Source organism: Morone saxatilis, unplaced genomic scaffold, assembly GCF_004916995.1.
Source record: "Morone saxatilis isolate NCDOM2014 unplaced genomic scaffold, NCSU_SB_2.0 Contig9, whole genome shotgun sequence".
NCBI classification, from domain to species: Eukaryota; Metazoa; Chordata; class Actinopteri; family Moronidae; genus Morone; species Morone saxatilis.
Window position 1 is genome coordinate 3451154 of NW_023340268.1, and position 11974 is coordinate 3463127.

The 11974-nt window shown below is 39.8% G+C and overlaps 1 protein-coding gene across 2 annotated transcripts in view; it reads left to right on the top strand.

The window, feature by feature from the left end:
* Positions 1–11428, top strand: part of pvrl2l (PVR cell adhesion molecule related 2 like) — a 260306-nt gene extending 248878 nt beyond the window's left edge. The window contains exons 7-10 of one of the 2 annotated variants that reach the window (XM_035681128.1): positions 5463–5592; positions 8331–8388; positions 10021–10116; positions 10436–11428. In XM_035681128.1, coding sequence (XP_035537021.1) covers positions 5463–5592; positions 8331–8388; positions 10021–10116; positions 10436–10642 — 491 coding nt within the window. In that variant the 3' untranslated portion in view covers positions 10643–11428. The remainder of the gene's footprint in view (positions 1–5462; positions 5593–8330; positions 8389–10020; positions 10117–10435) is intronic. The other variant, XM_035681129.1, reaches the window with a different exon arrangement.
* The last annotated feature ends 546 nt before the right edge of the window (positions 11429–11974 follow it).

Consider the following 11974-nt stretch of genomic DNA (forward strand, 5'->3'; position numbering starts at 1 on the left):
AAGACGTGTCCTTTAAATAAGAGGCGTACATTTGTTAGTGGCTGTTCACTTTTTAAGCAACTACTTGAAATCTCAAGACAATTGGTAGGTGTAGCCATTGTCTGGTATCGCAACACTATCCAGTACCAAGTAATGCCATGTGAGGATGACTGATATCGATACCACTACTTATTATTGTTACAGTCGGATAATGTATCATATAGAGGCGAGCGGTGTTTCATGATGTGAAGTAAATGCATCATGAATCTGCTTTTTCTAAAAGAGATTTCCCAAACAGAAATAGTTTCTTTTTAGTATTCTCTCTTAATCACATTAAAACACAGAACCGTTTTTTAGTGATAAACCACAAGTGTTCATTGTGTGAATTCTCTGAACTGAACAAGGTGATAATTGCACTCATGCACACAAGCAGCACCAAGACGATTGTTGATGTGCCCCAAACAAAATCTAACAATCTATCAATACACCATGTTGTTAATATTGAATGTTTGATTTTCACCTTCCATGAGAGACCCTCAACTGTCTGATCACAGATAAACGCCAGAAGTTATAATATGTGGTGCCCCCTCAGTAGGTGATACCCCTATACAGACATTCACACAAGTCCGTCCTGGTCACCAAGTCACATTATTGTCACACATTGTGCAGACTCATGTGTAATGTGCTCTGCTGATTCTTCAAGGTTTATGTTTTAACATGTGACATGTGATATAAAACAGTAATGGCTGCCATGGGAATAAGAACAATAAGCTTAAGACCTGAACCGTACAAGCAGCCTTTTAGTAGAGTACTTCGTGTTGCTGTAGTGCAGGAATCTGTGTATCTGAGAGTGTTTTTTCTTGTTGTTGTTGTTTTTCTTTTTACGAAATGTGTGTTTTTTTCATCCATGTTGTGTATCACGGAGAGATAGTTAAGTGCAGGCCTTGGGCACAATGTGTTTCTCTGATGGCTAATACAGTAATACATCCCACACACTGGAGCGTTTGATAAGAGAGAGCAATGGAGCGCTTTAGACAGGGATTGTTGTTTCAATTTCACTTAAATTGCATGTGATTCAGTAGCAATTTCTCACCACTTGAGTGTCACTTAGATAATAGCATTATATCTGCAGATTTGGGGTGTTTTGCTACCAGGCGATGGAGTGAGAAATGGACAGAAACAGATAGAGCTAAGTAGGAGTAAAGGTCTGCTGTAGTGTGCCTGTGTATGCCAGCGAATTCCCACCCACTCATTTTTACATCTAAAAAGCAATTCTACAGTATGAAGCCCGGGCTATTGATTTAACAGTATAAATGTTTGATAATTCATATAAATATTCCACAACTCCAGCAGGAAGCAGCACTGACTCGCTGACAAGGAAATCGAGCTGCTTGTTACATAAAGATGGACTCTAATGGATGAAGGTGAATGAAAGTGAAAGATACAGTTCTCTAAGGTTTTTGTGTGCGCAACAAAAGATGTGGATGAGGTGAACTCGGAACAGACTGGAAGTGTGAGTGGATGGGTTGACTCACCGCTAATGCAACCTCCATATGGGAGGTTTGAACACTTTCTGTAGACAGATGGAGAATCATGTGGTCCCTCGTGCAGCTCATGGATATATGGATGAAAACAATATTTGCTTGTTTTGTGTTTGTCATTCTGAACTTCCAGTCTGAACTGAAAGCTTCCATCTAAAAGTGTAACAAACTTTAATAGCCTGGACACCTGGAAAATGAATAGTTTTGTGTTTTATTTAAAGCCAGCACTATCTGCACATGGATAACTACGGTGTGGTTATGGTTTGGTAAAGATTGTGGTTATGGTTAATAAAGGTTAAAAGATGTGTGCCATCCACAGCCATCCACCGCCCCAACCTCCACACATCACACTTCCTTACTGTGCCGCTTCTTTGACATTAGGTTAACATTTCGTTGATGCTTCCCACCTGATGTTGCAGTTGTGCGTGGAACTTAATTAATGTCAGATCCACCGAGGGAATACAACAGGTTTGAGCAGTAATTAGTCAGATTTGACAGTGTTTATTTCACAGATTTGTACGTGCAGAGTAGGTTCCTATGAGGGAGCGATAACAGAATCATGGCTGTCATCAGTATCTTGAGTAAGCAAGAAGAGTGGTGTAGCTGTGTTTGAGAGAGCAACATGGCTCCCGTTGGTTGCATACATTTTGGCAGATTTTGTATCTCTTGCATGCAAACTCTGACCAAGACCAGAGTGAACTCTATTGGATTGGAAGTGAAGCATCATCCCCTCATCCTCGAGAGGGCTACTTCCCAGTGTGTTCCATCATCTTTTTCATTTACCTAAGGCTCAAATAAGGCCGTATGCTTTTGAAACCTGCTGGTGAGAGCCTCTCACCGCCTCAAGCACTTTAAATCTTACAAAACAACCAAACAAAATCCTAAAAGCAGATTGCAAACCGAGCACCCACAAAATCAGGCTCCTGCTCTGTGAATTTTTTCTGCTCTCATATTTTGACCCTGTACACTGCGTAATCTTGACTTGAAGAGGAATAACAGCTTGGGTTTATTTGGTGCTCACTTAATAGTTTTGTGTCCTGTGTCCACACATATTATCCAGCATTTGCTGCCCTTTAAATGATTTACTTTCGGGGGCTTCCTGGTGGAGGGGAGCCATGAAAGGACTGTCAAAAAAGTAGAAACTGCTGCTGCAAATTACTTATTAGAAAAAATATCACATCTATATAACCCAACTTACTAACAGCTGTATTTAGCCATTTATTCAAATTTCTGGCATTACCATTCAGGGTTATTTTCTGCCTCAGTTCACAGACACAGGTGAATGTAAGCGCACTTATTGTTGCAATGTGCAGTTTAACACCTCTGGTTGGCCTGCGGTGTGAAGAACAGGTGTGTTTGATGTGGATAGTAGCTGCTGCTCTCTGCCTGTTCAGTGATGTACTGAGGAGGAAAGGTGTGAGAGTTGTCTCTGAGAGATTATTAACACCAGTTTTGCATCTGCCTTCAGAGAAACTCTCTAATCCATCTCCATCTTCTCCTTCCTACTTTTCACCCTCATTCTTTAACCAATCAGGTTTCTGTTGCCTGCAGCAAATCCCGCCTCCCACCCCTCTCATGTCGCCTGTGTGGCATTTCTCATGCAGCACCGCGACTCATTGTTTATTGAAAAGGCAGTTGGTTATCGACCACGAATATCAATGGCAAACATCGCCAGAGTAAACTCTGATAACACCACAGCACACATCAAATGAGCTTTTGACACACTCCCACACACACATGTTCACACACAAGGAGAGAGAAGTCTTGATTCCGTTTGAATTGTGTGTGTGGTGTGTGTGTTGTGGTGTGTGTGTTGTGTGTGTGTGTGTGTGTGTTTTGTTGTGGTGTCTTCCGTGTCAGCTGTGTGATAAGGAGGTGTCATTCTCATTCTATATCCTCCCTGCATCTGTCTCTCCATGCCATCATTGTGTATTCCGACTAATTTCTCTCCCCACCTATACAGCATCATCAACCCCATCCTCCCCCGCCCCTTTCTTCCCTACCTCATCCTTCTCTCGACCTCCATCTCTTATCTTTCTCCTTTATTTCCTCTTTTTCTTTTGTATTCCTCATTCTCTCTGTGGCGGTGATCATGCATAATCGGCTTTGTCCTCTTCTGTCGTGCTGTGGCAGGTGGTAACTAACGACACATTTTCTCCAAACACACACGCACAGTTGTCAGTCCTATCCCAGTGGACCCACACATGAATATGCAAAGCCGGCCTTACTGAGCATCCCTGAGCAATTCTGTATGTTCACTTCATCTATCTATCTATCTATCTAAATCTTATTCTATCTATCTATCTATCTATCTATCTATCTAATCTATCTACTCTATCTATCTATCTATCTATCTATGATTCTCTCTCCTTGTAGACAGTGTAAGCTTGGGAAAGAACGCCACCTGCTGGCAAGAAGAAGTAAATGCAGCCTGTCTTAATGTGATCTGAGACACAATGTGACACTTTAAACAGCAATTATCCTACTTATTTTCTCTGTAGTACCTGGCTATGCACGTAGTTTTAAGTATTTATATATCGGCATTTGAATTTCATTTTCAAAGCTCAAAGAATCAAAAAAATTACACTTGAAACACTGAAAAGCCAATTAATGTCTCACTTACAATCCACAGTCCTCACTGTTTCTGTGACAGATTGATTTGGGGCAATCATGAGCTTTAGTGGCTTTGTTTTTCCGTCATTTTTTGTATGCAGATGTTTCTTCTTCCGGCCCCTCCAGGCTAATGGTTCTTTGGCCTGAGAATAAAGGCAGTAAATGATAAGGATGATATCACTTTTGGCAGATGAAAAAACTTTCTTTGTAACAGTGAAGAAAAAGAAAGTGTTCCTGATTAATGCAAATGTGGTTTTTTTTGCATCTTGATGAGTTTCCAGAGCTGTAATTCAAAGGGAGACTCAATTTACTGTATGTACAGCGACAACAGTACAGTTTTTTTATTGCAGCGGCAGCAAATTGGTTTCATTTTTTGGTAAATACTCATACAAATCAGCTAGTAAAGCTAAATTGGTGGAAAATCATAGAGGTAATTATCCTTTATCCTTTAATATTCTGTATCAAAAGGTGTGTGGAGTGCTTTTACTTCAGTGATTGAATACATTCCATAAACAAAAAAGGACAAAACAATCTGTGAAAATCATTTCACTTTGTTGTTTCCTCCAAAATCCCTGTTATAGTCAATGATTGTGCAGAACCATCCGTGGTGGTTGTTGTGTGCTGTGTGCAGCTGCTGTCAGTCGGTTGTTTCTCTTTTTTCCTCTATTCCTTTAAATAAAAGCACTATTGTAATGAGAGGCTTTTACAGTCAATTTAGATGCCTCAGCGCCCTCCGGAAATCATAAACAGGCTCTTAATTGAAAGGAGATGTCGAGGTCAGCGTGAGACTCAGCTGATGTGAAGCTGCATCACAAAGATTTATGGCATTCATGAGTGTTGGTGTACAGCCGAGAGCTGCTTTCATTTTACAAGAACTCATACTAAATTCTTTATGTGTATGTGACTGTGCCTCAATGTTACACAATAACAACACATTCACTGCTGACATTGAACAGAAACTTGACTTTTGACTACCTGCTTCTACATTATACTCCTCTGGGGATTTCTTGTGAGGATTTATTTAGCACATATCCCTTTAAATTATTAATATTCCATATCCCATTAAAACCAAACTGTCTTGTTTGTGTGTGTGTGTGTGTTTTACATGTTGTGCTAAGCTACAGTTAATAATGAAATACTGCTGACTAACGCAGCCACACACTATTTCCTCTCACACAGATTTCAGAAACAAAACACATAAAAAATACAAATATTGCAAGTGAGCAACATTAAAGTGCCAGCAGCAGTCACATGAAATTTAAATGAATTGGTAATAAAATTCTGTCTCTTCTCTCTGTTTCTCTTCTGTGTGTCTTTCACCCGTTAAAGAAGAGAAGAGACAAATCACTCCAGGCCCATCGACAGGTGCTGTTATCGGCGGCATCCTTGGCGCCCTCGTCTTCATCGGTGTCATCATTGGCATCATCTTATTTATCCGCAAGCGCCAGGAAGACGGAGAGTAAGTCTTCATTACCATCTACTTCATTGTTTATTTAACCTGCTGAGCAAAATTAATCTCCCCCTCTGGCACTAAGGCTCATTAAAACTTATTACATGTCACAAGGGGATCCAGCAGAGGTACCTCGGTCACAAATCCTGACCTGAAGTTTATAGCGTGAAGCCGCCCGAAGATTTTACTCCCAAAATGCTCGGTGCTCCCCCCACATTCAACCCTCCAGCTACATATGAATTTATTAAACCTTCCCTTTGATTCCAGTTGAAGAGGGGATTTTGGTAACAGAGATTTCTTGTGGAACAACAAGCGTATAAATGAACAAATAGTGTTTCCTGCCTATAGTGTCAGAGAGGTTGATTAGATTTACAATTATTGTATGTTGCTGCTGCTCTAATGTGCAGCACATATTGTGATGCAACAGCGAATTAACATGGACCTCATGACATGGACCTCATGACAATTACAAGAGATGATGATTCAGGTTTTAGGGTCAAAGCATATACAGTATGTACTATATAAATGGCCAATGAATGATTCGTAAGTAAGTCTCATAATATGTCATAAAATGACCCCTGACCTGTGTTTTATCTCTCTTCACTTCTCTTTTTCTTCATCCTAAAAAATTCTGTTTGCTTCATCTGTCAGTCTAAGAATTAGTAGATCTATGCAGAACAGAATGAGGTATAAACAAACATTCACTGAATAGAATATTTTCTATAGAATATTAAGTGAATATAAAATATGAATGTAGAAAATAATAAAAATGTAAAACTGGAGAGCCATCACACCCATATATCGCTGCTGGAAAGCACAAGTTGCATTTCGTTGACACACAAGTGAACGCAGCACAGTGCAGTTATTTTTTACGCTGCCTGTTGGCGTTTATTAGACATAATAAATAGTTGTATCATGCGCTCACTTTTGTCAGGAATGAAGTCACAGAACAGCTGGAAGACACAGACAGACAGAGAGCTGCACTGTCCAGCTGTTAGTGAGAGACAGAGTGGAGAGAGATTCACTGCAAGCTGCACATCAGCTTCACGCAAATGTTATTCACTGACATCAAAGTTGAAGAAACACTAGTACATCTGATTCCTGTTCCCGCAGTTCACTCTCATGGTGTTTTTTCCCCTCTTTTTCTGACAGATAGCCCGTTCATCCTCTCATCAAAGTTGTAAACACTGACACCGGCTTTGATGTGAGTGGTAGTTCGGGGCCCTACACAGCGTACATAGTGTGCGTATAGGGTGGACCGGCTCTAGAGAGAAATAAGACAGAGGAGAAAGTCATTGTAATGTTAGAATCCGTCACTCTGAGATTTACAATTCAAACCCATGAGACACTAACACAGGCACTAAAATTTGAGGTGTACATTAAACTTTAATTAACAGATGCTAAATGCTAATTTTAAAGGTCCATTGTGTAGGATTTAGTGGCATCTAGCGGTGTAGCTGCAGATTGCAACTCACTCGCTTCACCCTCCTTTCCAAGTATGAGGGAGAAACTACAGTGGCTGCAAAATGCACGAAAAATGCAAACAGCCCTATCTAGAGCCGGTGTTTGCATTGTCCATTCTGGGGTTCTGTAGAAACTTAATGGTTCAACATGGCTGACCCGACTGAAGGCGACCACAACATATGTAGATACAAATGTCTCATTCTAAAGTAAATAAAACAAAACGATTCTTATTTTCAGGTGTTTATACACCAATGAAAACATATCTATGAATATTCTATTTCTGCCAATAGATCCTCCTAAATGTTACCCACTGGACCTTTAAAATGTAAACCTCAGTAAGGAAACTATTATTATTAAACACCTGCTTATTTGTTTAAAATGGATTTAATGGGACAAATTTCCGGACTTATTCATCAACTTCAAAAGTGTCACAGAGAATTTTCTTGGAACTCTGCAGCTCTACAGAGCTTTTAGCCTCTTTTAGCTTATTGGACCTTTACAACCTCACATGTAGGAGACTGTATGGTTTTGTCTGAAATGCTCTTACACCCCTCTGCAGGAAGCTGTTTCCAGCATACAAGCTACAAGATAAAAAAAACAACACCTGTATGTTGCCTTTATCACACCTTTAAAAAGAGGGAGAGAAAAGAACCACACATTTTGATTAGGAGTTGTAACTTACATTTATCAGGTAGACATAAATTTATATAGGTGTGTCGTGTCTGCTGGATGTGTTAAATAGGCAGTTTTCCAAATAATAATATAGTGTTGAACCTGCAATATGTGGTGTATTGTGTGCAACTGTATCTGTCAGCTTCTTATGATGCTTTTCTCTCCACAGTGAGAAAAGTATTAACGAGGCTTTTACAGATCCCAGAGCTGATGTGAAGTGTAATATGCCACGTATTGTACAAGGTCTGCAGTTCAACTAGAACCGTTTCAATGATTGTTACTGAGGGGATGGAAAAGTGTTTTCATTCTTTATGCTTAATAGAGATTTCTCCGCCAGTACAAATACAAAACACGACTTCCAGTGCAAAAACCTTTAAACCACTCAAAACTCACCACTTTAATTGAAAATGTTTCTCTTTTTTCAAAGGGAATTGCTGAATTTTGAATGAAGAGATTTATTGATAGAATCTGGATTTAGTTACGACACAATGGGATGTCTTTAGAGCTCAACATTTCAAGACTTTCTATGTCTGCTCTCTCAGTTGGACAACTCTGACGTCTTAACGAAGCAGCAATCAATACCACATTATCTCTGTCTTTTCTCCAATCAGGGCCCCCCCCAAGCACAAACCCCCTCCCCCTGTGAAGGCAGGCAGCTCAACAGAGATGGTGAGTGGTCCACATGGCTTCAAATCAATCTTTATTGTCACTGCGATTATATTCTACACACAGGCAAATACACACACACAGTCCATTTGGGTAGTCATAATGGGGCTAATGGCTATTGATTGGAGATCTGAGTTGGCTTATGTGTCGAAATAATTAGCTTGGTTTGTAAAGAGCTCCATTAGAGCGCCTCTCTCCTCCTCCTCCTCCTCCTCCTCCTCCTCCTCCTTCCCTCTCCACTGATTTTATTCCATCATTCTATCACATTTTGTTGTGCTTGTACCACATTATGTAATGAGACCAAAGCTCTGCAATTTTATGTTGATTAGACGTATAAAAGATGTGTAAATGCCCAGTGAAATGGGGTTCACAGGGTTCAGCAGTGAAAGTTTATTAGACGGTGCCTAGAAAGCACCATCTGGGGACCGTGATGAAAATAAAGCCAAACCTCTAGTCTTTGAGGGCAAGTTTTCATCAAAGTTTTTATATATACTAGGAGATAACAAGTCCTTGCAATAACCCCTGTCTCCCCCGTATATTATGTTTTATATTTACTAATTATGTAGATTTCTCTATTTATCTAGTGTTGTATTCATTGTGGACTTTCAACTGCAAATCAGTTTATTTCAAAGAGACAGGATTGTTAAATGAACACTTGAATGTTTTTGCCCTTAAGTCTAAAGCCTAAGTCAAATCATATCTATAGACAGTCAATTCTCAAATAAGTCGAGTTTTAAAGTCCATGGGTGGGAAGTAGCCAAGTCCAAATACTGTTGTTACTGTACAACCTTTTACTTCTACCCCCTACATCTTTACACAAATATATGCAGTTTGTAGTCCTTACATTTTCAAAACAGACTCATTAACTTAGTTGTAATGCACTTGAGGGGAATTATCGATTTCTTTTCCTTCGCGTTATTGCACTTAATCTTCAAGACCAATATCAAGCACAGTAGACATTACAAGACAAAACGAGAGGGGGACTCAGCCCTGTTTTAAGTTTCAGTTAGCTTTGCACAGAAGCAGCCTGAAATGTCCTCACAGAAACAAAGAAAGCATTTTTACTTTTATACTTTGAGTACATTTAAGTGGCTGTACTTGAGTAAAGAATGTTTGAACTTTAGCCACCCCTGTCCAAGTCTAAAGTACAGCTCTGTTATCCTCTTAAAGTTGCTGAAGGTAATGGTTATAAAAATCATTATTATTACAAATTGGGTTGTATTTTCATATCTGTTATAATAACAAGTTACTCACCAAAGCAAGAAACATTGCTAAAGATACGAAAAATGAGCAACAAGTTAGCTATGAAGGTTAGCTACCTCTTTATTTGGAGGAAACTCGAGCTGTAAATTGTGATGGACTGTTTTGGACATTTATAACGCTGTAGTGTTGATGGTGTGCTGGAAATGTCTCATATTGTTTATGAATTCAGCTGCATATTTATAAGCAAAAGCGTTATTTTTCCTTTAAAAATCTTCATAGTTTCTCTGTATGACTCAAGTCTACAGCTCTGTTATCATTAACATAACTTGTTTTTATGCATTGTTTCAGGCTTTTCTCTTCTTAGCTGTATTATATTGCCTTGTTTTCTGTTTTGTTCTCTTCCCTGTGTTGATGTGGTTTCTGTGCATGTAGCTGAACAAGCCATCAGAGCCTCCCACGGCCACAGAGACAGCACCTCTCAGCCCGGGAGAGGTTTACTACGAGCCCACAGGGGGAGAGCCTGTCACGGTAACTAACACACACAAACAAAAAAACGTGTTTTTGCTCATGAGCCACGTTCAGGCACAGTGGGCTTCAGATATGTTTGGATAGCTGAACACTGTGTTGTAGGGACGTCATGGTGTTTGCACTTTGTACCAATCAATCAAATGACATTAATAGTTTGCTGTATATAATTACTATAACTGTCTAAAATTGTATTGTGTACATTTTACTTAAATGTCTTTAGTCCTTGATATCCCAGAGTTTTCATAGTCATGTAAGTCTTCATGTAGTTTCATATTTCGTATTCCGCATAAACATGTCTGACATCCGTTGAATCTTGCAGAACCTGGATGATGAGACCACTGGAGCCCTGAACGGTGGAGCCCCCCCAGTGCTGGACGACTCGGCCAAATACGACAACATCAACGAACTCAAAGACCACGCCGCTGACGGTCACCACGGCAACGATTTGGATTCATCCAATCGTGAGCCACCGGCTGCCAACATCGCTCGCGGCGAGAGCTTTGTGTCTCCCGCCATGTATGTGTAGCCATGGCAGCCATATCATCACATCACGGGCGTATGGGCAAGTTCCAGGTCACCTAAATTTGCATGGAAAGCAAAGCCGAGCACACTAGAAATCCAATATGAAACTTTAAAGTTTTTAAGTTTTAACCTACATAAAGTGGCGTTTTGCATTTCAGTTTATTTTCTTCATAAGGCACATTTAGGGATGTTAAAGGTTACATGTTTTGCCACTTGTGACTACAAAGGAATAGGAATGTTACAAAGGGTAACAAACTTTTCTTCCTTTTCTTTTTTTAAAATCATTATATTTCAAATATCTGCTAAAGAAAAGCTAATTTTAAGTACAAAATATCAACATTTCAAAGCAGTTTAAGATACACACACAGTAGTTCATCTATCTTACAGGCCAGATAGCCATTGAAATCATATGTGTATCTCATATGATGAGGCGGGCTTTTACAATATGTTAATTACATGGTTGAGAGGTGTTGCAATGTAGGTGAACTGGAACACTCCCTTCAGCTAATTAACACAAAGCATTCTGCCTGTGTGACGCTTGCAAATCTAAATTTCCACCAAAAAAATCGCAAGACAACAGCATTTCCAGTGGATTCAGTATGAAATATTATATGCAACATTTTGTGCCATGAACATACAATGTCCCCATCGCAAAAGTATTGTTATATGTGAAGCTGCCAGTCTCTTCTGTTTACAGCCGTGGAAAGTGATTTGAACATCTTTTCCTCTTTAAGTAAGGATGAAACATCAAGCCTTGTACTACAGAAAGTGAAATTACCATCTTCGAAATCCTTTCAGAGTGCTCTTCTTCCACGGTTGGTTGGGTTTGAATTACATACAGCTGAATTTGGTCCCAGGAATTCCAAAGTCTGATCATCTGGCTCCCCGGGCAGCTTCAATTAATCACCCGAGATGTTTGAAAGTATTTCAGTTATTTATCGACTCTTACAATAACTCTTAAAAAAAAAACAAAAAAAAAAACAGCCTTCCCCACTCTTGCCCAGACTGCAGTCCAATAAAGAAACATTCCACTTTATTATGTTGTCAAAGGGCCTCCTCTGGACCGCAGCAACCGTCAGAGCGCCGAGCTGCTCGTTAGCACTGACGGAGAGGAAGTGGCATCGCTTTGAAGCTCAGTAACCTGGCAACATTACATTATTAAGATTCCGCGATTCATATTTGCTGTTGTTAATTGCAAGAGTTGGTAAGGCTGTGTGATGAGGGGAAAGGAAACTCGGTTTACAGCGAAGCACACACACCACAGGGTTCTTACATGTGCAAGCACACACACACACACACACACACACACACACAAACACCAATGTTTGTATTCAGT